Genomic DNA, 25,991 nt, shown 5'->3' on the forward strand with positions numbered 1-25,991 from the left:
GTATTCTTAAAATATATTTTAATATTTTTTTTGACTAAATATATTTTAATATTACAGTTAATGTTTTTTTTTTTAATGTATTTACAGGCTTCTGATATTATTTACGAGGTTGTTTTAGATAGTTTCTTGTGATTCCTCCGTAGCCCCAAAATTTCTATCAAACCCTAACATTTCCAAATCCCTAAATCGGCTGATCAAACCCTAAAATTAACGATGGGGAAGAACGAATTCCTGACCCCAAAGGCGATCGCGAACAGAATCAAAGCAAAAGGTTTGCAGAAGCTCCGATGGTACTGCCAGATGTGCCAGAAGCAATGCCGCGACGAGAACGGATTCAAGTGCCATTGCATGAGCGAGTCCCACCAGCGCCAGATGCAGGTCTTCGGCCAGAACCCGACCCGGGTCGTCGACGGATACTCCGAGGAGTTCGAGACCTCCTTCCTCGAGCACATGAAGCGTAGCCACCGCTTCAGCCGCATCGCCGCCACCGTCGTCTACAACGAGTACATCGCCGACCGCCACCACGTCCACATGAACTCAACCCAGTGGGCCACCCTCACCGAGTTCATCAAGCACCTGGGCAAGTTGGGGAAGCTCAAGGTCGAAGAAACCCCCAAGGGTTGGTTCATCACCTACATCGATCGCGATTCCGAAACCTTGTTTAAGGAGAAGCTGAAGAGTAAGAGGATTAAGGCCGATATCGCCGACGAGGAGAAGCTGGAGAAGGAGATTCAGCGCCAAATCGAACGAGCCGAGCAGACGGTCGCCGTCGGGCCGGATAACGAGACTGGAGAAAAAGACGAAACCAAATCAAGAATCCTGGAGAAGAATGACGGAGAGGGCGAGATTAAAATCAAGATGAGTTTGGGTAAGAAAAACGCCGAGATGATCGAGAAACGGGAATCTTCGAGGTTGTTGTTTGACGACGAGGAAAATAGTAATGGGAAACGGAAAAGGGAAGGCGAGAATTCGAATTCAAATTCGACGAAGAATGGATCGGTTCTTGATGAGATGATGAGAGAGGAGGAGAGATTAAAGGAGAGGAGTAATCGGAAGGACTATTGGCTATTTGAGGGGATTATCGTGAAGGTCATGAGTAAAGGTTTGATGGGTAAGGGGTATTACAAGCAGAAGGGGGTTGTGCGGAAAGTGATCGATAGGTATTTAGCGGAGATTGAGATGCTCGAGAATAAGCATCTTTTGAGAGTCGATCAGGAGGAATTGGAGACTGTGCTTCCTCCGATTGGTGGGCTTGTGAAGATTGTGAATGGGGCGTACCGTGGTGAAAATGCAAAGTTGGTTGCGATTGATACGGATAAGTTTTGTGCTAAGGTGGTGGTCGAGAAGGGGATATATGACGGAAGGGTTTTAAAGGCTGTTGAGTACGAAGATATATGCAAATTGGCGTAAGGACGTTTGTGTGAATCGTTGGTATTCGTCTATATATATTTCCTTTATATGGTGCTGATATCCGGTTTTTTTTGTCGAATGTTTGTGTTGTATGAAGTTTTTTATTGACTGGATTTGAAATCTTTCGGTCAAAGTCTTTTTTTTCGAATGCGATCTTGAGTAACTTGTTTGAGTTGTATCGATAATTGGTGGTAATTAGAACATGCTGGAATTGTTCTTTGATAATTTTAACTTGTTGCTCGACAGATTTATTTGGGTTTTGATGATTGATGGCAGAAAGCAAGTCTCGATTTTGTGTAGGTTTTAGTGCTGTTTCAGGGGAATGCGAGATAAATTGTAATATTATGTTGGCTATCCTCATTTCTGAATGGGATTTGGAGGGATGAATCTTTTTTTTTTTCCTTTCTAAATCGCCGGATTTAATGTAGGTCAATCGGCGAATATCACTCGTCGGATGACTTGAACTCGTGTGCAGTAACCTACTGCATTGCATAGTTTACCATCCCCTCGAGCGGGCTTTTACGGCGGTTTGGAGGCAGATAGCTAGTGCCCAATCTGGACCCACCCAATACTCCACTGACCTTCTTCCAGCCTCGGCCATCTGCCGCTTCTGCTGAACCCATCCCGCCGAAGCTCACTATCAACTTGGTTTGCCCGTACTCTTCTCAGTTCTCGAATAAACAGGTCTACATTTCCCCCTATTTATTACCTGTCTGAGTTAACTCGGTGTAATTTCCTCCCTGTTTTTGACGATTTGTCGCATTATTTCTAGTTTGTGTTTATGCTTTTATCAATTGGATTTATTAGGTCTTTATATTACCCAGTACCAGGATTGTATCATCATAAATCCGAAACATAAGACAATCACATAGTAAATTATTATGGACGTGTGTAATCCTATCAAATTCAATTCTATCAATGTTATCAATCTCATCAATATTCCCAAACAAGGCCTTGATGTTCTTCTTATTTTCCTTATTATGGACCGAAAGTTGATTCCTGTTTTGATTGGTCCATTTTGCAATTCTCACTTTTGATTTTTATACGAATAACCACGAAAATTCACCCCCGGTGTGATGCATTTCTTTGTTTTAAACCTGTAGAATTTGTTAGCTATTTGCTGTGTTGTTTTCTTGTTCGACATTATAAATGTGTGGGATTTTTCTGCAAAACGTAAATCGATAATGAACAAAAAGTCCCTATGACTAAACTTGGATTTCCTCATTCCTTGTGAGTTTTCCTAAAAGCCTCGTCTGAAGAATGACGATAATTAGTGTAGCAGTGTTTTGTCTGAGTTTTCTTTTGTTTCTAACTTGCTCTGTTTTTTTCCTTTTCGCTGTGATTAATCTATGTGGAAGACCTCCACGTTTTTTCCTATACAATAATCCTGCTATATATGAAGCTGCACTTTCTGGTCTTTCGAAAATGCCTCTACAGCATCGCTTAAAGAACTTCGTAGCCACACCGATTTGGTGAGGTGTCCACTTCATTGGCTGAACGTGGCGGTGATCTTTCCGTTTTTTTTTAAACTTGGTTATCACTCTCGTTTTATCTTATCGAACACATTCCTTGTACTTAGCTGATTCTTATATTGAAGGACTCCAATGCACAACTTTATATCTTATCAGTCACTTACTGAAATTGGAGTGGCTGGAACTTAGCATCCGATGAATAGTGCAAAAACGGTTCGAGTCTTTTTTGTCCAATTTCGTTCTTGAATTAGGCACTACTATCATTTATCATCTGCATTAAGCGACTCTTTTTCTTTTTTTTTTTTTGTAAAATATTGTTTAAGTGTGCCAGATTGCTAAAATGATTATTTGGTGCTTAGAAGCATCCGATAAAAGATGGAAAAATGCTTCGAGTGCATTAGTCCAATCATCAATGCATAAATATTAGCTTCTTCATTCTTGAATTAGGCACTATTATTTTCATTTTTAAGTCTCTGTCTTCTTCCGTCGAACATCTTTAGTAGTGACAGGTTGCCGAAATGTGTGTTATAAAATCTGGAAATCGAAATCAATAATTATGGAATATATTGTGCCAATTTAAGGTAGACATGGTTACGGTACCTTCCACAACAGGCCAGACGGGAATCCTCCCTGGACACCTGGCATCAATATCGGAGCTAAAACCGAGCCTGGTTTCCATACACGAGGGCAATGAAGTCACTAATTACTTCATCAGCACTGGATTTGCCTTTGTCCATTCAAATTCAATTGCTGATGTCATCGCAGTTGAGACTGTTCCGACTGAGCACGTGGACCCCGTTTCTGTCCGAAACGGAATCTTGGAATATACTCGGAAGATGAACACAGGTGTGGACTGATATGGAGAAATTTGAAGCCCAAATAGATTTGGATGTTTTAAATTCTTTAAGTTCTTCTCTTTCATTACAGTCCCATTTGATTATTAATAATCTGTTTGAAATTATAAATACATATATGAAGTTATTTAGAATCCGTATGTAAATCTTCGTCTCGAATCCAGACTTTTTTTCGAATGTACTATTGATTCGTTTTTCCCTCTCAAGTCTTGACTGCAAGAAAAGGGCTAATGCCAGATAGCTGTTATTTTTCCGAGTTGTTGTGGCGATTTTTTACCCGAATATTTATTTTGAATGCGTGCAGGTGTGACAGCGTTCGAATATATATGAAAAATGAAGTAAAAATAAGGTATAAGTTTTAAAATTAATTGTTGTGGCAATCTTTTTTCCGAATATTTGCTTTGAATGTGTACATATGTGTGATCGTATTCGAATTTATACCAAAAAAAAATTATTCTATTTTAAAATTAGTCTATGGAAACTTGAATAATTCAATTTTAGAAAAATAAAATATAATAAATAAATAAAATAAGTTAAATGTTTTTTATGCATTTGCTCTTTCCAGCTACCCAAAACGTTTTTCTTGCATGATCACTAGGAGGCAAAGTAGTTGGGCACAAGTAAAAGTGAGCTTGGCCTAAGTAAATTTAAAAGAAGTACATAAATTAACTTAGGGTAAATTACAAACACCCCCCGAGATATGTTTTATTTACGAAAAAACTCCTCTTGTTTGGATAATTACATCTACCCCTCAACTATGATTTTTTCTTACACCTCCACCCTTATGGTGTTCAATTCAACATAATCATCTATATTTCGTGGTATGTGCTCTATTTTGTACTCATTTTGTGTAAAAAAACGAAAAAAATACAGTTTCTGATGCACTACAATCTCATGTATACAAGCCAAAAAACAAATATTATGATCATGTTGCTTCAAAATGTAGAGTTCGATGGGATAAAATGGGTATAAAAGTGATAATATTCCATATAATCTCGAAGATTTCACTAAATTTGAGAAGTTGAGGGGTGGTTGTAATTATCCAAACAAGAGGGGAGTTTCGTAATTTGACCATACCTCAGGGGTGATTGTAATTTACCCATTAACTTATTATTTACTTTTTACACGATATTAACATATTTAATGTTACTTTCCACACATGTTTTCACACAAATATTGCAGTAAAATGAATAATATAATTTGAGTATCTAAATTATTACTGAAAATCACTGTATTCAAATTATGAAAAAATCTCTTATGTTGGATAATTACAAATAAGCCCCTCAACTAGGTATTGTTTTACAAAAAAATCCCTTATTCAGTATGTAAATTTGACACCGTGACGGTGGACGTGTAAGACAATGAAAGATGGTTGTAATTACCTAAATACAAAAGATCTTTTCGTAATTTGAGCATATCTCAGGGGTTGGCCGTAATTTGCACCAATTAATATTTCAATGCACCTCAGTCCTCACAATCTGCTTTTCAGTCCAAATACTTGTATCACATGTTTTTTGTTTTGAAAAAAAAAATAAGCAATATTTAAATATTTATGTATTAAATACTTTTGACTTTTTCAGTATATACCAAATCGGGTGACAACTCCAACCAATAGAATTTAAAATAATTAAATAAAAGTGATGACATACATAATCACACTTAATGAGTTAAACAACACTTTACCAACCATCAAATGGCCCACATAACATGATCATGACTCAATTCCGAGTTAGCACTCAATTAAAAATACTCAAAAATATTATTATATGACTTTCTTGCAAGACCTAATTCTGATTTTCTTCTTTAATTTATACATTATTTATATTTCTAATACACATGTTTAATAATGGAAGAACATCATTAGTTAACTAATATTGATAATGACAATAAATAGACTTATTACATACATACTGCTTATTTTTAGAAGTTGAAGGTATTTATAAATTTGCTGGAAAATCAATTTAAATAGAAAATGCAGGATCATGGGTGCGTTACAAATTATAAGTTAAATCTGCTTATTTTACGAAAAGTAAAAGTTCAAATTTTGCAAACACCACCTTACATTGAATATATACGGCTTATTCACTTATGCAAACGAAGGTGGTATTTGCAAAAAAGAATTTAGGTGTTTGCAAGATGAACATTCATTTTTGTTTCTCTTAAAATAAATTGTTTTAAGCTATAATTCGTAAAACACCCTTGAATCTTGTTTTTTTTTATTTAATTTGATTTTCTAGCAAATATCTAAACACCTTCAATTTAAGAAATAAACTTTACTCACACTCCATAACTTTTACTTTTAAATATTTTTTTGCGAACACAACGAAATAGTATGAAATATTTGTACTAAATACAAATTGCATTTCTTTCAATACACGTGATATGACTGATACAATATAAATTTCTTTTGACTAAAATATGAACATGATATTATTATTATTTTATTTTGCTGAGAAAATATATTTTCCCAAAACAAAATAAAATTATGACTGAAATTTATTGACAAAAGAAGGTTTCCCCTTTTTCCCAATATTCTAAGCAAGATTCATTCAAACTTTGGAGAAACCTTCTCTTGTGGTCCATTTTGCCTTTAGTCATCATTTGACAAATTTTATTTATTTCTCTATTATTTTTATTTTCTTATTTTTTGTATCACTCATTATTTTTCCAAGAAATATAATAAAATTGTCGATATGACAGGTGGCAAAAGATTTATGTCACATGCTTCAAAGTCTTGTTTATCATTAATTCACAATTAATCATGCATTAAAGAATCATTACGTGCAGCCCGGGTATAATTTAATTAATTATATTCTCTCTTATTTTCATAATTAAAATATAATTTTTTTTTTATTTAATTTAAAATCTGATCAATCCCTAATAGTGTTAGGCCTCGTTTGCTTAGTGCTATTAATCTCTATTAACTAAATAGTAGGGGTTAGTAAGATGTTTGATTGATGAGATTCGTATTTAGTCAAGTCCGCTACTACTCAAAGCCCGCAATTAAGTGATATTATTTGGTTAAATTAGTAGCACATCTCCCTCTGCGATTAATTTTGTAGGGGTGATTAAAAGAGGAAAATACAATTTTATCCTTAAAACAATATCTTAATTTTTTAATTAAAATACTTTTTAGACAATTCACATTAAATACCAGAATTTTACAAATTTAATACTCCCTCCTTGCCATTTTATTTGTCTTTCTAGAGATATTTTTTTATTTCAAAATAATTGTCACTTTACAATTTCAATGACATATTTATTGTGTTTTCTCAAATTTGCCCTTACTACTATTAAAAGAATTAATGATGGAGCAATAAATAAGAGTGGTTTTTTAGTCATTTTATTATGATTTTTGTAGAATCCATGCACATTTATTGATTTTCTTAATACGTGTGCATGAGCTCAAAACGACAAATAAAATGGGAAGGAGGGAGTACAAGATTTAGTCTAACGAATCAAACATCTTACTGACTAAATAATTAATAAGTCAGTTGAATATTAATCCAATCTCACATAATTCAATGTAATCCGATATAGGTAAGCAAACGAGGCCTTATTTAACTCCAATTTAGGTTTATATTTAATCATATTCACTAATCGAAATTCAGACACCCGAATTAGAGTCTGGATCTACACCAATAATTGAGTCGGGCGTAATGCTAACGTGCACCAGCTAATCGTAACCGTACACGTCATTGACCTAGAAAACGGTGACGCATCCCAACAAAGTATAACGATAACACCCGCCTGACCGAGAGCCACGTAAGCATCTCGGAGTAATTATTGCCTGCTTCGCTGGAAACTCCTGGGACGTATTATTTATTTATTTATTTGGTGTGAGAATATATTATTCTAGAATATTATAGTTAGCTGCCCGCGGGCAGAACGGGCTGGGGAGACAAATGACAGTGGCTGAGGAATCTGGGCCCAAATCGGTCCTTAAGGTGGGACCCACGTTTTGGTGTGAAAGGGGTGTGGGGCCCACTCCACGCAGCTCCAAGGTGGCGTGATTGAGAAAGGCCAAAAAGTGTGGGGACTCCAATGAAATTATGGAACTTTTTGGGGGTTGTCGTGATCGTTATGACGTGGTTTTAGTGGTTTTGCTTTACCCTTCTTTTTTTTTTTTTTTTTTTTTTTTCAAAAAGTGTAATGTAAACTCAGTTTTATGGCCACGTCATAATTTTGTGAAATATTATGAACTTTAAAATATATGTGATTAAAAAATAAAATTTATTTCGCCGATTGGTATAAAACCAATTTTTTTTTCTTAATTTTGGGAAAAAAGAAGATGAGGAAACACAAATTTTATCCCTCACGTTTTCACCAATTTCACATTTGGTCATCCATGTTCGCAAAAAACACATTTGGTCCTTCATGTTTAAAAAATTTCAACACTTTCAGTCATTTTCGTTAATTTTCTATTAGTAATAACGAATCAAGCATCGTGTTCAGCACCGTCTTAACTGACAGAGTAACGATAAATTGACGGAAATGAGCCAAACTGTTAAATTATTACAACATAAGGGATCAAATGTGCGTTTTATAAACATTATGGACCAAATATGAAATCAGTGCTGTAATTTATATAAAAAAAATATATATATTTAAAACAAATTCTAATTTTGTGTGTGTGTGTGTGTGAGAGAGAGAGAGAGAATATTCCTCCGATAAGCCCAACAGACGCAAATACCCCTCTGCCACAAGATTCAGCCCCTTGGATTTGGGAGAAACTGCTACTGTTTTTTTTTCTTCTTTTTTTAATTCACTAATTTAATCATTAAATAATTTAAAAGAAAAAAACCATTTTCTTGCACAGCAATTAAACCCAAAGTGGGGGTTTCAACTTTCAACCAATCAGAACCTGTCAAATGCCAACTTGCTCAATAATTCCGATTAGTTAATATCACTGGTCTTTGTGGTCCGCGTAACACCCAATAATTCCCCACCCCCACCGGCCTGCTTTTTCCCTATATAAACCACCCACCCCCTATACCAATATCTCTCTCTCTTTTTCTCTCTCTACAATCACAGTTCTTCAATCTCATATATTTTTCGTATACAAAAAATCCACCACCGCTCTCCGCCGCCGTCAACCACCAATTCCTCCGCCGTCTTCGAATTAAGGGTATGGGCTCATCGGCGTACTACTCCGGCTGCGAATACGACGATTACGAACCCCATTTTCTCGATTGCTGCTCCCTCTGCCGACGACCACTCAGCCAAAACAACGACATCTTCATGTACAGGTCAGCCCTAAAATTCATCTTCTTCAATTTTTTTTTTAAATTTTTGTGGATCTGGATTTTGAAAATTGAAATAATTTAATTTTGCAGAGGGGATACGCCGTTCTGTAGCCAAGATTGCAGGCAAGAACAGATTGAAATCGACGAAGCGAGTGAGAAGAAAATGAAGCAGCTTTCTTCTTCGTCGAAGAGATCTAACTCGGCGAGACAAACAACCTCGGAATCTGCTAAAGAATACGATGCCGGTAAATCTGTACGGAACGGCACGGTGGCCGTGGCTTAGAAATTTCCCAAAATAAAAAAACAAATCTTTTTTGTCGAGAACAAAAAAAATGGATTGGAAAATAGTTTGATCTGTTGAAGAAAAAGAAAAAAAAAAAAGTGGGGAGAAGGAGGAGGAGAAGAGAGGGTACATCCCTACAATTTTGATTTTCTTTTTTTTTTAATTACTATTTTACATTTGTGATTTTCTTTTTTTCTTTTTCTTTTTTCTTTTTAATTTCTTGAAAATGGCATCTCGATATTGTCAATATGATAAAGAGGATTGAGTTGTCTTCTAATTGAGATGCCATTAGATGTAAATCTTTGTTCATGTAATGGAATTCTCAAATAGTTAAAAAAAAAAATTAGCATTATCTTTTTTATTTTCTTTTATTTCTTGAGAATTATGAAAAATGATATTCCTTATTTCGAATTGGTAAAAATAATAAATAATTAAAGTATCATAATTATTGTATGTAAGTTTATGCGTTTGATTTTAGTCAAGAATAATATTAATTTTTACACGATTATTCTTGGTGTCAAAATAAACAGAATCTTCTCGACTTCCTCACAATATGATATTTAAAACCAAAAAATACATGTTATGACTTATGATCATCTTATTTAAAATATGGAGCTCGAATGAGTAAAACGAATATATAAGTTGGAAAATATTTCACTTGCACTAAATTTGAGACCGCGATAATGGACAACTATAAGATAGAATGTCGTTGGCTCTAGCTCTAATGAATTTAGCAACACTTATTATTCCTATCTCCTCAATTTAATTACAGGATTATTTATTTATCTTTTTATTTTTTTACGAAAACAACGATACAGAGAAACGAGGAAACAAAAACTTTATTTATGAATTATTTTTATATATTTCCATACAAATATATTGAAAATAAATATTATTGTTAACTATCAATTGACAATTGATCGTTATATCTTGTAAATTAATAGGGACATAACAAAAACAAAAAATTGGAAATTCACTATTCAAATATGTTTCTAACTTTTCGGAAATTGCAAAATGATAAATAAGGTGTCCGACAGGTATCCTCGAGCGTCGGATACAAAACTTGTCTGAAATGCGGATAAGTTGAGAAGTAGAAGTTTTCGTGCTGCATAACTCTCAATAATAAATCCTTATTTTAAAAGTAAATTAAAATTAGGGTTCATCTTGAAAATTAAAATTAGGGCTTTTCAGCTGATATTTAAAGCCCAGAGGATTATATTTTGAGGCCCAATTTTGCTTTCAAAAAATGTAAAGCACAATACTCCAAACGTTAACGGTAACGAAATGCAGCCGTAAAAGCCCAAAAGTAAAACCCTTCTGAGACGCCGTTCGTCGGAGTCCCCCATTTCCGACGTAATCTCCGGCGGGAATCCGGATGTCTGCAGCTGTGCGCCGTCTGCACAGAAATCTCAGAATCCGCCATTCTTCTTACCCTCCATTTCTCCAACGAAGCTCAGAAACCCGATTTTTTTGTCACCAGTTGATTAAATTTGCTTGCTTCAACTGCTCGAACTCACCCGGCGTTGCTCCAGAATCCGATTTTCTGGCGCAGTTTTCTCCTTCCAACACCAATTCCTCCGGCGACGTGATTAATTCAAATGAGAGACGCAGGCTCGCCGTCGGAATTTCAACGATTATCAAAGCGGAGAGAGGATATCTTCTCCGCGAATTTTCCGGTAATTTCTGCCCATTCAGCCTCGTAAAGATCATGAAAGCCCTAGTTAATCGTGATGTTGCTTTTGCATTTTTCAAATATGTATTCCGCGATCATTCCGATGGTGTAGTCCGCCATTGTTGTGTTTTAGTGCATTTATTAGTGGCCGATGAATCGAGGTATTTAGCGCAAGATGTGCTGACTTGGGTTATTCAGGAGATAGGTGAGGAAAGGAGTTACAAAACTGTGTGGAGGGACTATTACAGTAACGCGTTCGATTTTTTCGTTCTCGATACTCTAATGCGTTCTTTCACAAACACGAAAATGGCATCTCCTGCATTGGAGGTTCTCGATAGGATGAGACAAGTTGGTGGTAGGCCGAGTGTATCTGCAGTTTGTGTTCTGTTTAAATTATTGCTTATGCTTGGCGATTTTAGTCGTGTGTGGAAGTTGTTTAGAGATATGGTTCGTAAAGGACCTATACCTTCGATATATGTCTACAATATGATGATTCTTGGATTTTGTAGGCAAGGATGCATTAGTATTGGAGAAAGTTTATTGTGTGTGATGGGGAAGTACGGCTGCGAACCCGATGTGCATACATATAATATCTTGATCAATGCTTATTGCATTAGAGGGTGGAGTTGGGATGCGTTGGATTGGGTGGATGTGATGGTTGAAAACGGTTGCAAACCGAGCTCCGCTACGTTTAGTACAGTCATCAACGCGTTCTGCAAGGAGGGTAATATCGTCAAAGCAAGAAATGTCTTTGACGGTATGCAGGAAATGGGTGTTTTTCCAAACACGGTATTGTACAATGCTTTGATGGATGGTTATGTTAAGGCCAGAGAAATAGGTCTAGCAAATATGCTTTACGAGAAGATGAGGAGAAACGGTGTGGTCCCCGATAGTGTGACTTTTAACATTTTATCCTGGGGTCATTACAAGTATGGCAAGGTGGAGGATGGGGACAGGTTATTAAGGAACATGTCGGTGTTGGAATTAGTACCGGATCGTTCGTTGTCTGATGTATCTATTGGAAGACTATGTTGGGCGGGAAGATTAGACGAAGCTTTCGAGTTATTGGAGCATATGCTAGAGAAAGGGATTCATCTTAGTGTAATTGCGTTCAACTCCTTAATCGTTGCTTATGGCAAAGCGGGGTTAGATGACAAAGCTTTCGAAGTCTATAACGTCATGGTGAAATTCGGTGTTTCTCCTTCGGCTTCGACGTGTTCTTCACTTCTTTTAGGTCTATCTAAAACCGGAAGGCTCGAAGAAGCCAACTCACTTATACACAACATGATTAAACAGGGGTATCCAGTGAGTAAAGTGGCTTTTACCGTGGTTCTTGATGGATATTTCAAGAAAGGCGATATGATGAGAGCTCATGATCTGTGGCAAGAAATGGAGTCCATGGGGGTGGCCCCTGATGCCGTTGCCTTTTCTGCTTTTATTGACGGGCTTTCTAAAGGAGGGTTTGTCGAGAAGGCGTATGACATGTTCTTGAAAATGACGAGCAAAGGTCTTCTGCCGAATAACTTTGCTTACAATTCTTTGATTTCTGGATTTTGCAACTGCGGGAATCTAGACGAAGCCTGGAAGTTGGAGATGGAGATGAGGGAGAAGGGTTTAATACCAGATTTAATCACCTTCAACATTATTATCAAAGGGTTTTGTAGACAGGGGAGGATGACATCAGCGATGAATACTTACATAGATATGCACAGGAATGGATACACAGCAGATACCGTGACTTACAACACTTTGATCAGTGGATTCTGTAAGCAGTTCGATATGTTGAATGCTGAAAACTGGGCTAACAGAATGGAGTCCAGTGGGTGGGGCCCGGATGTAATAACCTACAACACGCAGATTCACGGCTACTGCCGAAGCAAGAGAATGAATCAGGCTATAATGATGTTCGATGATCTTATTTCTTCTGGAATTGTTCCCGACACAGTCACCTACAATACTCTGATGAATGGTATATGTCACGATATACTGGATCGTGCGATGATCTTGACAGCAAAACTGCTCAAGATTTCCTTTGTTCCGGATTTAGTTACGATTAACTTACTGCTGTCTAATCTGCGCAAGCAAGGGCTACCGCAGAAGACAGTGAGATGGTTTCACAAGTTGAGGGAGATTGAGTTTGAGTTCGATGAGATAACATGTAAGATTTTGGACAAAGCGGATCGGGATTTAGAAGAAGATGTTGGATGTAAAGAAGAAATAACGGGGAATATTCCGTTTGTCGACTTCCTAATGTACATTACGTATGATTTTATATACAGAAACAGGGTTCGTCATAAATCAGATTTTGACCCTTCGGAATTTACTGATAACCGTTCCAGCACTAATCGGGAAGCAATCAACAGATGAGTTTATGGAATTGTTTTGCATGGAAGTTTTTCGTTGGCTAAACACGAGACTTCTCCAGAAGACCCTGTCAGAATTCGGACCACCTGGATAAGAATCTAGAAGTCGGATTTCAAATTGAAAAACGAGGCTGAAATACCGTTTCGGGAATTTAATGGTGGAAAGGTATTTTCCCATTTGAGTATTACGTGTTTGTTGCGCATTGGTGAAGAAAGCAGTAACTAAGAAGATTTAACAGACTCAACTTTCCTACTATTACCAGGTACACCGTTGTAATTACCACCGTTGATATTCCGTTAGAACCATCTGATTGCTATTTGATTTTTAACTTATTTTTTTTGCATTAGACATGTCTGATTTCCGTTTCGTTTCTTCTATTCTTTTTCGTATCTCGTAGATTACGAAAAGGGTAAATCACACCTACCTCCCCAGTGATTAGGTGTAATTACAACTAGACCCCACTATCGGCCAACTTAGCAATCTTACGAGTGAGTACTGATTTTCAAGCCTCGGTTCGATTATCGGCGGGATATATATTGATTTATCCAGTCCAGTACTTTCTGCTTCATGTGCCTGTAAATACATATTAAGACAGGGACTAAAAGCGTAGATTGGAGATAATACAGGGGGTAGTAATTGCAATTAACTCGTTTCTTGATAGCAGAAAAAAAGGTTGATAAATCCCAGATTTGAAAAGCACATGATCAACTTCGATTCTAACAGAGAAGCAGGACTGCCATTTGCGTGTAAGATAATGTGTGAGGAGTGAGAATATTAATTAGCTATATATATGAATTTTTAGTGCATAAAAGAGGAAAAAAATTGATTAAATGCATGTAGTTGTGTCTTACCTGTAAGAATTTATTATTCTAATTATTATTAATATCCACTTGTACGGACTATTTCTGCAAAAACTTTCAACACAGTTGAAATGATGAAAAATGCACAATTCTCTCTCTCTCTCTCTCTCTCTCTCTCTCTCTCTCTCTCTCATCATTAGGGACGTAAGTCTGGAATTTTCCCTTTAGAAAAAAGTAGTTTTTTCATTTTCGAATGTTTTTTGAATCATTCCCTATATTCATTCCTTGCATCATGTCATGTCATGTCATGTAGATGGGGGAATATTAAACCTAGTATGTACTTTGACTCTACCTATATTTTGATGAATATAAGTAGATATGATCTTTTATTGCCACCAATGTTTTAAAAAGATCCTGTCTATTTCTTGTGATTCTTCACGCAAAACAATCAATATATATATATATATATATATATATATATATATATATATATATATATATATATATATATATATATATTAAATATTGAAAATGGTGAATGTGACTACATTATATTGGGCTCAATGATAGAGATAAAGGCTGAATGTCTGCAATATGACATGGATTGGGGAGAGGTTCACTTACGGCATAAGCAGAAGTAGGGTTGTTCATGGGTCGGTTTTACCCGACAACCGACCCATTATCTGCCCGACTATTCTGGCCGATAATTGCCCACCAACCGACCCGCTTTGGTCGGGCCGATAATTTTAACCGACCCATGCATGGTTGGGTCGGGTATAGTTTCTAATTTGTTGAAAAGTCGGTTGGCCGATATTACCCGACCAACCGACTTTTTTTTTTTTTTTTTTTTTTTTAATTTCTCTTTATGTTTTTACCGACTATTAGTTTCAATATTTAATTTTTGACCTTTCGGTGAAATGAATAAAAATACACAACTAAAAAAACTATACTCTTCATTTTCTCAAATTAAAATTAAAAGTTTCATAATTTTGTGTTGTGAAAGTGTGAATGGCTAAAGTGATTCGTTTTAGTTTTTATATTGTTTTTGAAAATTTAATTTGTAACATGTGATATCGTTGAAATTGATTTTTGGGCATGAAATATTGGAATGTTTGTTGCTGAATTTTGATAGAGGAATAGCATAATTTTTTTCATTTTTTATTTTTTATTTTAATTAATGTGGCCGATATTGGCCGATAATTTCAACCGACCCGTTTTGGCAACCGACAAAGTCGGTTGCCAACCATTACCCGACTCACAATAGTCGGGCCGATAATGGTTTTACATATTTGTAAGAGTCGGTTGGTCGGGTCGGGCCGATAATCGGCCGATAATCAACCGACCCGACCCATGAACAACCCTAAGCAGAAGGGATTACACTAGCGGGCTATGCCCATCGAACTGACCAAGATCGCAGGAAGTAAGATGCCCTCAGCAAACAAACACAACTTGTAGTAGTCACATTACTCCCACATCTGGTCTGATCAAAGATAGAACGTGGGACCCACCACCCCATCCATACGATAGATATAAATACAACATTGGAACACAAGGAAATGACGACTCTTCTTGATATTCTTAATACTCATATTCTTACTATATTTCTGTATGTACACTTAAAATATATTTTCAGTCTAACTATTGTGTGTCTAATTAAACTGCTCGATAAAATATGACCGTTTTGATTTGAAATAGTATTAATTAGTGCCTAATATATTTAGCAAATTACCCCTATTAAAAATGTTATATTTATTTTATTATAAACTCCAATATTCAATGTAAGAATATATAAATAGAAAGGACTTGTTGTCTCAAATTTCTGCACATCTTACAACATACTCCGAAAAGACTACACTGCAGAAAATAGTAAATAAGGTTCTACTAATAGTAAAAAACAACAACAAAAAGAAAAGGAGAAAAGAATTCATCACAATTATTATACCCAAAAATGGTAAATGTTACCATGCAGAATTCTTCAATATATATATATATATATATATATATATATATATATATATATATATATATATATATATATATATATATGACCTAATTAATATGTAATTGTCAGATTGCTTTAGTTTCAAGAAATATATTAAATTAAACTAATTGTTGCTCTTCATTAATATTACTTTCAGCAGTACTACGTAGTATTGCTTGTATTTGTATGTATGTGTTCCAGTTTTTGTTTTTTAGAAATAAATGATTTATATATATATATATATATTGTTATATTAATTATGAAAAAAAAGTTGGTTGTCAATTGTCATATATCAAAAACCTCATCAATGGCTTCTCTTTCTCATCAAGAACATTAGAAACATCAGAGCTTCATTCAAATTAATGGCGGAAAAGGTCTCTCTCTCTCTCTCTCTCTCTCTCTCTCTCTCTCTCTCTCTCTCTCTCTCTCTCTCTCTCTCTCTCTCTCTCTCTCTCTCTCTCTCTCTCGTTTGGTTATGGGTTTTTTTTTAAATAAAAGTATATTTTCTTACATCCAAAAAATATTTGTATACATAATTATTTTTTCTTCATGAAACAATATATAATGTCAAGTAATATTATTTCAATATAATGCATTATATTACATAAATATATTAGAAAAGAAAATCAGATGGTGTCATTGTCTATTTCTTTTATAAGAAATAATTACAACAAGTCTGATTTAGAATAACATTAAAATTCAGAATCATATATAGATACAAATAATGCAACAATTATTGCATGTAAGAAAATAAAAACAAATGATTTTTTGAATTTTTTGTTTGGTGTTTTACTCACAAAACTCCAAATCTCCATGAAACAGATCCAGTTTCTGCATCCATGATTTTGTCAAGGTAGCCACCGAAGAACGTAAACATCGAATTTCGATACAATGGTACGTTATTATTATTATTATTATTTTTTTTTATAGAATAAATGTAAATTGTTTTAATGTTTTATTATGTCCCAAAATTATTTTTTACTGAAAAAAATAAAATTTGCAATGGCTGAATATTTTTCTTCATGTGTGTAGTTAGTGTAATTGATTTTTTTTGCATGATTACTTTTTTTTTGTTTGAGAATTTTTATTCTATAAAATAATAATAAAAAATAAAAAAAAATTAAAATATAGTTTTATTTATTTATTATAAACCCCTTTACCTTCCCACGAACCCTGTAATTTTCCATTCACACAGGTAATTTCTCTTACTTTCACACACACACACACACACACACACACATGCACCCACGCGCACACTCACATGCACGCGCGCGCGTGTATTCAGTTCGATGGATGCATTTAGGGGGGTTTTAGCAATGTGATTTGAAGGAATTTTGATTTGGTCTATCATGCAATTGTTCGTCGGAGATTAATTGGGAGACTTATGTTAATATATATTAAGATTACTGCATCTGGATTGAATTGATTTTATGTAATATTCAGTTTTGACTGGAATTTTTGGAGCATTGATTATTAAATCAAAATAAATTAGGGTTTTTTTTTGGGGGCTATTGATGAATGGGATTGATTATGTATAAAGTGTCAATAGAGTGTTTGGTTTGGATGATTGATTGTTTATGGGCTTTATTAGGCTCCTTTTATTGATTAATGTTTCCTCAAATTTTTATTGCTTACAGAACATATGAGTTTAGTTGTTGAGATTTCTTATTAAGATGCAGCAGTATGCGTTTTCGTACGAGGAATTGAATTTTTTGTGATAGCTATCCACTAGACACAAACAGATTTAAGAAAATATTGTAGCAAGAAAATCATTCTTGTATTTATACCATTTAAAATTTTCAAATATCGAGCTCGTGATTTCGAATAATAAAACTTGAGATTCAGAGCGATAGGCAATCGAAGAACTACGACGAAGCAACGAAGCTGTTCTTGTCTGGTGTTGCTGATAGAACAAGATCGAAGAGAGGCGGAACCTACGATGGAACCTACTACGAGACCAGTGGTGAAGAAGAAGAAGCGCACAGGATTTCTTCCGGGTTTCAGACTGTGGAGGAAACGAAAGCAAGTTATCGTTCGTGGGGAGTTTCTGCTCCGATTCCTCGAAGGGAACAGAATTCTCCGAGCTGCGATTACGAGACTGGATCGGAGGGGGTATCGGCCCCTCATGATTGTAGAAGACGAAACCGGAAGAGGAAAATTCAACCGAACCCCGTCCGAAGAGTTTCTCCAGGTATCTTTTTAAAAGCATGACCGCGGATTTCTGTTTCTGTTCGTTGTCTGAATGTGAAAGAATTTTGTTCTGCAATCTCCTTTTTTTTATTGAATGAATTTTATGAAGTTTGATCCTTTTTGTCGTCTTTGCTTTTGCATTTTATGTTTTGTTCATGGATATGGTCGATTGGTGGAAATGCACCTTTCTGGAAAAAGAAGTTAGGGCATTTGAATTTCCCGAGAATGAGAAAATGAAAATGAAATGCAATCTGCAATCCCGAATTGAAAGAGTTCATGGTGGTCAAATAAAAGAGATGTACCATTTTGTTCGTATTTTGACTCGCATTTTGCTATATGTTTTTAGGATCGCCTTTGGAATTTGACGAGACACTTAGGTTTTATATGGTATCCTAGCAGTTCATCTCGTAAACATGGTTACACTGATTTTACTTGATTAATGAGCATTTAAATAATTGTTAATTTTAGCCGAAGCAAGCACACCGGAAACAGAAGTTTCGTCACTGTCGTTTTTTTTTTTTTCAAAAAAATTACCGTTCGTTTAAATGGAGACCATAAATGATGCTGACGTGACGTTCCACTTATTTGAAAAGGCAAATGCTCATAATACATATTTATTGCATCGTTTACCCCTTTTCTTCCTACATCAAATATACTTAATCTTACAACATAAAAAATAATTGGATTGTCGAAACTCCTCCCCCTTTTATAAAGTTTCCTGGAAGCTGAATAATTGGAAGAAAACGCTAGTGATTGCGACAACTTAAAATCGTAGGTCTCTCATTTTCTCAAGTCTCTTTGCAGGTAACAGCAGCAGTAGAGATATGTATATCGAAGAAATCGAGATCGAGAGATCCAATGCAGCTGGATTCAAAAATAAGAAAACAAAAATCGCATCAAAGATGGAGCTCAGGACAAGGCGAAAATTAGATGAAGGTTTTTCTGGATCCATTTCGCGGGAGAATTTTGATGTCAGCACGAGGGATAAAGCTTCTCCTTATGTTAACAGATTTTTTTCTTCGAAGGATTTCAGACATCGCTCCGATCACGGATTTTTTCTTCAAAGAGGTTATAACTCGAGATTTTTTTATTTATTTTTAATTAATTTTTTTTTTCCAGATATGGTTTTCTCAGATTTTAAGGTTGTCTGTAGGTAATAATTCTGTTGAGACTGAGAAATTGGGGCGAGTTGAGTTCAGAGCAAAGAGAAACCAATCTATGTCGAATATAGGACCCACAAACAGGCGTGTAATAAACGATCGATTCGCAGCCACTTCCAGTAAGAATGTGTTTGGTGTGAGCAAAAGCATGTGTTATGGATCCTTTTCTCCTGAGCACGACGAGCATCATTTTAATCGAGGATGGCGAGACCAGTCAATTTCAAGTTTACAAAAAGGTGGTGATTTTTAATTTTTTTAATTCTTTTTTTTTGGCTATTATATTAATTTGGATCTTGAATTTTTTTCGTCAACTTCATTTGCAATCTTGATACGATTAAGGTTATCAATAATATAATTGGTGTTTCAAGATTTTGAAGATAAGTATACAATCCAATGAAAATCGGTGAACTGGATCGACGATGAAGACTTTTGAAATTCCTCATTTCAATTTTGTCCAGAAATAATTATTATGCGTTAATCCGTAATAATTTAGCACTCATCCCTTCGTAATTACTTTTTTCGTACAACTGTATATCGCATTGAATATCGTTTCAGCAAAGTCACGAACGAAAAAACACCACGTGTAATTCATTCAAAACTAATGGCGCTCTACAGAGCTTGCAGCCACTTATAGAAGGATTTTATATTTCTTACGTCTTTGTGCAGGGAATCGCAAGAAAGCTACGTATCTCGACGAAGACGACGTTGAGATAATTGATAAAGCCGAGTTCTTGAATCAGAAAAACAAATTCATGCAAAAAATTGGGTTCTCGACCAAGAAAAAATCAAACGAAGGTTATTCGGTTGGTAAAAATCTTAGGAACGCTTGCGATTGTTTCGATCAATTATGCCTGCAGGAATCAGGTTCGTCCTTCGTTTCCTATCTTACTCATATCCTATTATTTATTTATTTTTTATATTTATTATTTAATTTATATTATATTATTTATATTATATTATATTATACCTTTTAAAAGCATGAATGTTTCGTGTTTCTTAACTTTCTTTTTATACCTATTGTATCCCATTTCAGTTAGTTAATATATTGGATTTTCGTTATGGTTAATTAGGTAAATTGTGATTGATGTCACAATTAATGTTTTTAATGTACTCTTCATCTTCGTATAATCATTTAATTGCCCTTCTTTATTGTTTCTTTCCCATGAAAGCCATGTCTAACTTGTTCGCTCTTTGCCAAATTTTGAACTTTGAAGTTTTGAAATAATTTTCATGTCAATTTTAATCAATTACGTTATCAAATATAAATTATCCTTGCTGCGATACTGCACCTTCAGATAATTCTCCAAAAAATCCTAAAATGATTTCAAAAAAATGTAAAGTTGTTGTGCAACAAATTAGCGAGGCAAGAGGTTCGATTGTCTTTCAAAGAAATGTTTTTTTAATTAATTAAATCGTGCCGTACGACTGTATGTTTGATTGAATGTCTAAAGCACAAGCCTCAACAGAGTATATAACTATCAAAAATGTAATTTTGATTCATCTTTGATCCTCACGTTACAAATTGTACGTTAGACCTGAAGAAACTTCAAATTTTGTGGGTCAATCTCTATTTTTCAACTAAATGATAATTTCGTATTTAAAAAAAAAAAAGAAAAAAAAAACACTCCTGCATAGGTTTCTCATTGGTTCATATTTATGTGCAGAGAGCGACAGTGATGATATGGTTCATGAGGAATTCGACGTAGAGGAAATTGATGAAGCCATGTTCGAGAATCAGAAAACTCGTTTTGTGACAAAAGTGGGCCCGAGGAGGGGGCAAGAGTTAAATCGAGGCCGTTTTGCTGGCTCTTCTAGCAAAAACAAACCCTATTTTCCAGATGATAGTGAAACCGATACCGATCCGCTGCCAAGTCCATTAGCAAAGAAAGGTGATAATTTTGGATCTTTATTATCTACTCCCCACTGTGTGAATCTTGTACGTAACCTTTGTATTGGTGTAATACTTTAGTAAACACTATATTTATTTGCATGTTTTTGTCTTTATTTAGGGTACAAAAATGCATTTACGAGTTCCAAGGAAAGTATGATTGAGACGGTCGATGAAGCTGAGTACATAAGGGCGAAATTGCGTTCGGCCTCCATGAAGAACATAGGGCCCTCGAACAGCATGAGGAAAAAGAAACCCTCGACTGAAAAAGTTGACAAAGGCAAAAAGAAAATAAAAGTTGCTGCCTTTTCAAGAATGACAGAGAGTGACGAAGATTGCAATGAATTTCTTGACGAGGACTCTTCGGAAGACACTGACTCCTACTCGAGCAGTCATTCCAGTAGCGAGAACACCGTTGATTTGCTACAAGACGATGAAACCAACTCACTCAGTGGAGGAAACAAGATTCAGATTGGTGTTGCGAGTCGGACTCGGTCAAGGATGGGAATCACCAAAAAGCCTCTGAAAGTTGACTCGAGTTCGTCTTCTGGAAATCGTAATGCTGGTGGTGAAGAGTCTGAACCGGAGAGTCCTTTTGACTCTGCCGAGATAGAGCTACTGCATGTTGAGGCATGTGATGTACAGAAAGACACGTTGCCCGATGTGTCTGCAGAGAAGAGTGAAGATTGCCTAAATCAAAAAGGGCTTGCTGCAGAAAAGAGCGACGAGTGCCGAATAGAAGAAGGGCTTGCTGCAGAAAAGAGCGACGAGTGCCGAATAGAAGAAGGGCTTGCTGCAGAAAATAGCGACGTGTGCCGAAAAGAAGAAGGGCTTGCTGCGGAAAAGAGCGACGAGTGCCGAAAAGAAGAAGGGTTTGCTGCTGAAAAGAGCGATGAGTGCCGAAAAGAAGAAGGGCTTGTTTCAGAAAAGAGGGACGAGTGCCGAAAAGAACAAGGGCTTGCTGCAGAAAAGAGCGACGAGTGCCGAAAAGAAGAAGGGCTTGCTGCAAGAAAGAGCGACGAGTGCCGAAAAGAAGAAGGGCTTGCTGTGCAGCATGCTTTGGAGAGTGGGCTTCTATCCAATATTCAGAAAGAAGTTTCAAACTGTGAGCAGCCTGTTTTTCGAAGACGTAAATTTTCTTCTAGGAAAAGAAAGTTGAGCCCCGGTGTGTCTAGTAAAAAAAGTAAGGGAGAGAAAGCACACAGTGTCCATGAAGTAATAAACCGAATTTTCGGCGGTGATGCGAATGCGGACGAGGGCTTGGGAGAGAGGAGAAATGAGAAAATAGATGAAATGCCTAAATTCACAGACTCGAAGCAATTAATGGATTGTGACGAAGCGGAGGAGGTGCAGACCAAGGACTCCTCACAGGCAGACGTAAGGGAGCAACGGGATGAAGTTTCTCCTCCCGAGTTGAGAGACGACAGCGTTCGTATTCAGAGTGACGATATTCTTCAGGATAAAATTGATGCAACCAGTTCAAATATCCAGACGCACGGCAGCTCGGAGAAAGTTGACGATGTGCCTGAAGAAATCAAGAAGCCGACCGAAGGGAGACAAGTTACTTCAAGGCACTACGATTTCTGCACAATGCTTGCTCATTCTGTACTGGGGATCGGACCAATGCTTGATGACGAAGAAGCTGAGATGGAACATCAATATAAAACCCAAGTCGCTCTTCCAACGAGGTTCAGATTCGAAGACGAGGTACCGGAAGAGAGAGAAACAACAGAACACGAGAGAGAAATGGAAGGCCTGTGGGATGAGTTTGACGTTTGTTTGGCACTGCAGCAAGTAGGATCATTTTGCCCTGAGGTATATATATCCAACTTTGTTTCCTTAACTTCCCTGTAATTTGCACTACTCAAACTGAACAATGCTTCCGTAAATCTCTGTTGTCAATATACACCTCTCTGGCTGAACTGTTTCTATGTTTAATGACAAGTCGAGAACTAATTTGAGACCAGAAAAATGTACCATGATTAACGACTATTCCATGTCATGCAGATTGATGAAGAGAACGAACTTTCTCCGTCTGAAGAAACTCAGCATGCACGATGCGCTAGAGGGAGGCACGAGTTGATCTTACAAGACGAGGAAGGGCTAATCTGCAAGTACTGTTATCACGTGGAGCTGGGACCGAAAGACGTAATGCCCGATTGGGTAAGTAGAATTATTAGCAAAACCCTCTTAAATATAACCGTGGTTAGTAAAATATCGAAGCAGGTTCTTGTGGAATTTACTTCTCCAAGACTTTGTATGCCGTCACATTATTTGTATTGAAATTTCTCCTTTTACATTTATATGTAGGTGGAGAGAATTTACAGGGAATCGGAAAGGAAAAGAGATTCTGAATGGGAGCATCATTTAAAGTTCGATGGAATGGACTTCGATTTTTCGATTGATAATCTTGCCGAATATAGCAATAGTTATAGTGGTACTGTTTGGAGTCTCAATCCTGTTGCACGAGAAAGTATGTACGAACATCAGCAAGAAGGCTTTGAATTTCTGTGGAAAAATTTGGCAGGAAGCACCGACCTCGACGAACTGAAGAGCAGTGATCCTGGTAAAGTCGGTGGATGCATCATTTCTCATGCCCCAGGAACCGGAAAAACCCGTCTGACGATAGTTTTCATCGAATCTTATTTAAGAATGTTTCCGTACTGCCGGCCAATGATTATCGCCCCAGCCAGCATGCTCCTCACGTGGGAAGAAGAGTTCAGAAAATGGAACGTTCGGTTCCCGTTCTTTAACCTCAATAATCCGGAGATTTTGGGCAACGAGAACAAGAAAGCTGCGGAGCGGCTCGAGGGGGGCAAACGTGGTAACCAAGAGGCGATTCGTTGGGTGAAGATATTTTCGTGGAATACGGGGAGAAGCATTTTGGGGATCAGCTATAGCTTGTTTGAGAAGTTAACTGGGGAAAAGCACTTGAAGAAGGAGAAGCTAGGCGAGAAGAGGAATGGTGTGTCTCTCGGATCTAGATTGGAATCTCAGAGAAAAATACTCCTCGAAAAGCCCGGATTGGTCATTCTCGATGAAGGGCATACTCCTCGTAATCAGAGGAGTAACATATGGAACGTTCTCCTTAAACTCCAGACTCAAAAACGGGTCATTCTTTCCGGAACTCCTTTCCAGAACAACTTTGCTGAACTCTTCAACACGCTGCGTCTCGTCAGACCAGCAGTTGCCGATGTGCTGGCGCACGAGAGAACTTTTTCCGAGATGGTTACGCCGAGGACACGAAGAACGCACAAGGGGGAGATTTACCATCAGCAATCCACTTTGAATCCGGAGGTAGTTGACCGCGCCGTGGACAAGCTTAAATTACACATGTCGCCCTTCGTTCATGTGCACAGAGGCACCATCCTCAAGCAGAGTCTACCGGGATTAATGGACTGCGTCGTTTTTCTTAACCCCCCGCCTCTGCAGAAGAGCTTAATCGAGAGGCTCGAAGGGTTGCCAAATACATTCGAGTTCGAGCATAAAGTGGCTCTGATATCCGTGCATCCGTATCTTTTCAAACACTCCGATTCGCCGGAAGAGCAGCAACTGACCGGCATAGACATGGCTGCGGTGGAGGCATCCAGGCTGAACCCGAACGAAGGCGTCAAAACAAAGTTCATCCTGGAGCTCGTCCGCCTCAGCGTCGTAATGAACGAAAAGGTACTGATATTCAGCCAGTACATTCTACCGTTGCAACTAATAAACGACCAGCTGAAAGAATTCTTCAAGTGGGGCGACGGAAAGCAGATTCTTCAGATGCGAGGAAAGCTCGACCAGAAGCAGCGTCAGGTTCTGATTAACGTGTTCAACGATCCAAAGAGCGAATCGAAGGTCATGCTCGCCTCGACAAAGTGCTGCTCCGAGGGTATCAGCTTAGTCGGGGCTTCGAGGGTGGTTTTGCTTGACGTCGTTTGGAATCCTTCGGTCGAGAGGCAAGCGATTAGTCGAGCTTATAGAATCGGGCAGAAGAAGTTCGTCTATACGTACCATTTGATGACTTCGGGTACAACCGAGGCAGACAAGTACTGCAGGCAGGCTGAGAAGGACCGTTTGTCGGAGTTGGTTTTCTCGTCTTCGAACGAGAGTGATAAACAAGAGCACCCGTCTTTGGGGATCGAGGACAGGATTCTTGAGGAGATGGTCGGTCAAGAAAGATTGAAAGAGATGTTCGTAAAGATCATTAACCAGCCGAAAGATACCGACTTGATTCAAACTTTTGGTCTCCCTTCTTGAGATTGTTTAAGGTATATTTATCTGATTTTTGCCATCAGATTGCAGAAACAAACTCACTCCAGTTTTACTGCAGATTCTGTTATGTTGCAGTAGATTAACTTAATGTCTGAACTTTCGATTATATTTTAGACCTATATCACAATCCTAGTTTATTAAATGTTTTCGTACTCGTTCAAAAACATCGATATAATTTATTTTTCCGGATTTTATATTTTTTTTTTATATATTTTTTTTAACTTCTTTTAGGATTGCAATTGAAATAGATTTTGAGTTTTTTATTTATAAAAAATTCATTTTCTCAAAAAATATTAAGTTTCTTATTTTATAAATGAATAAAATAATAGAATTTTTTTTAGTCATGCCGATTTTGATCCGCAAAATTTACGACAAAAGAGCAATTTTTCATTCCGGTTTTTGTATTTATGGAACTGT

General features: G+C 36.8%; 4 protein-coding genes and 1 pseudogene across 6 annotated transcripts; all 5 read left to right on the forward strand.

Moving 5' to 3' along the window:
* Positions 1-82: 82 nt before the first annotated feature.
* LOC105954809 (DNA/RNA-binding protein Kin17, conserved region) lies at positions 83-1,635 on the forward strand. Its single transcript, XM_012978490.2, has one exon. It carries the CDS (start codon positions 214-216, stop codon positions 1,408-1,410), a length of 1,197 nt encoding a protein of 398 aa, XP_012833944.2. The 5' UTR covers positions 83-213; the 3' UTR covers positions 1,411-1,635.
* Positions 1,636-1,679: 44 nt separating this feature from the next.
* Positions 1,680-3,942, forward strand: LOC148772459 (ATP synthase subunit delta', mitochondrial pseudogene; annotated as a pseudogene). Its single transcript, XR_016030103.1, has 3 exons — positions 1,680-1,706; positions 1,954-2,094; positions 3,464-3,942. The product of XR_016030103.1 is annotated as an ATP synthase subunit delta', mitochondrial pseudogene (transcript).
* Positions 3,943-8,742: 4,800 nt separating this feature from the next.
* Positions 8,743-9,617, forward strand: LOC105954756 (FCS-Like Zinc finger 3). The gene is made up of 2 exons (XM_012978437.2): positions 8,743-8,985; positions 9,073-9,617. The coding sequence occupies exons 1-2, from the start codon at positions 8,867-8,869 to the stop codon at positions 9,263-9,265; spliced, it is 312 nt and encodes a 103-aa protein (XP_012833891.1). The 5' UTR covers positions 8,743-8,866; the 3' UTR covers positions 9,266-9,617.
* Positions 9,618-10,499: 882 nt separating this feature from the next.
* LOC105954810 (uncharacterized) lies at positions 10,500-14,250 on the forward strand. 2 transcript variants are annotated; one of them, XM_012978492.2, is made up of 2 exons: positions 10,500-13,563; positions 13,699-14,250. In XM_012978492.2, exon 1 carries the CDS (start codon positions 10,641-10,643, stop codon positions 13,302-13,304), a length of 2,664 nt encoding a protein of 887 aa, XP_012833946.2. In that variant the 5' UTR covers positions 10,500-10,640; the 3' UTR covers positions 13,305-13,563; positions 13,699-14,250. The 2 variants fall into 2 exon arrangements, with proteins under 2 accessions (XP_012833946.2, XP_088669174.1); XM_088813048.1 differs by having other exon boundaries at positions 13,734-14,250.
* Positions 14,251-16,341: 2,091 nt separating this feature from the next.
* Positions 16,342-25,768, forward strand: LOC105954811 (uncharacterized). Its single transcript, XM_088813059.1, has 10 exons — positions 16,342-16,456; positions 16,905-16,976; positions 17,928-18,273; positions 19,077-19,340; positions 19,426-19,668; positions 20,099-20,296; positions 21,097-21,321; positions 21,442-23,135; positions 23,328-23,483; positions 23,631-25,768. Exons 2-10 carry the CDS (start codon positions 16,974-16,976, stop codon positions 25,557-25,559), a joined length of 5,058 nt encoding a protein of 1,685 aa, XP_088669185.1. The 5' UTR covers positions 16,342-16,456; positions 16,905-16,973; the 3' UTR covers positions 25,560-25,768.
* The last annotated feature ends 223 nt before the right edge of the window (positions 25,769-25,991 follow it).

Source organism: Erythranthe guttata, chromosome 2 (assembly GCF_056151865.1).
Source record: "Erythranthe guttata isolate IM_541 chromosome 2, IM_541, whole genome shotgun sequence".
Classification (NCBI taxonomy): Eukaryota; Viridiplantae; Streptophyta; class Magnoliopsida; order Lamiales; family Phrymaceae; genus Erythranthe; species Erythranthe guttata.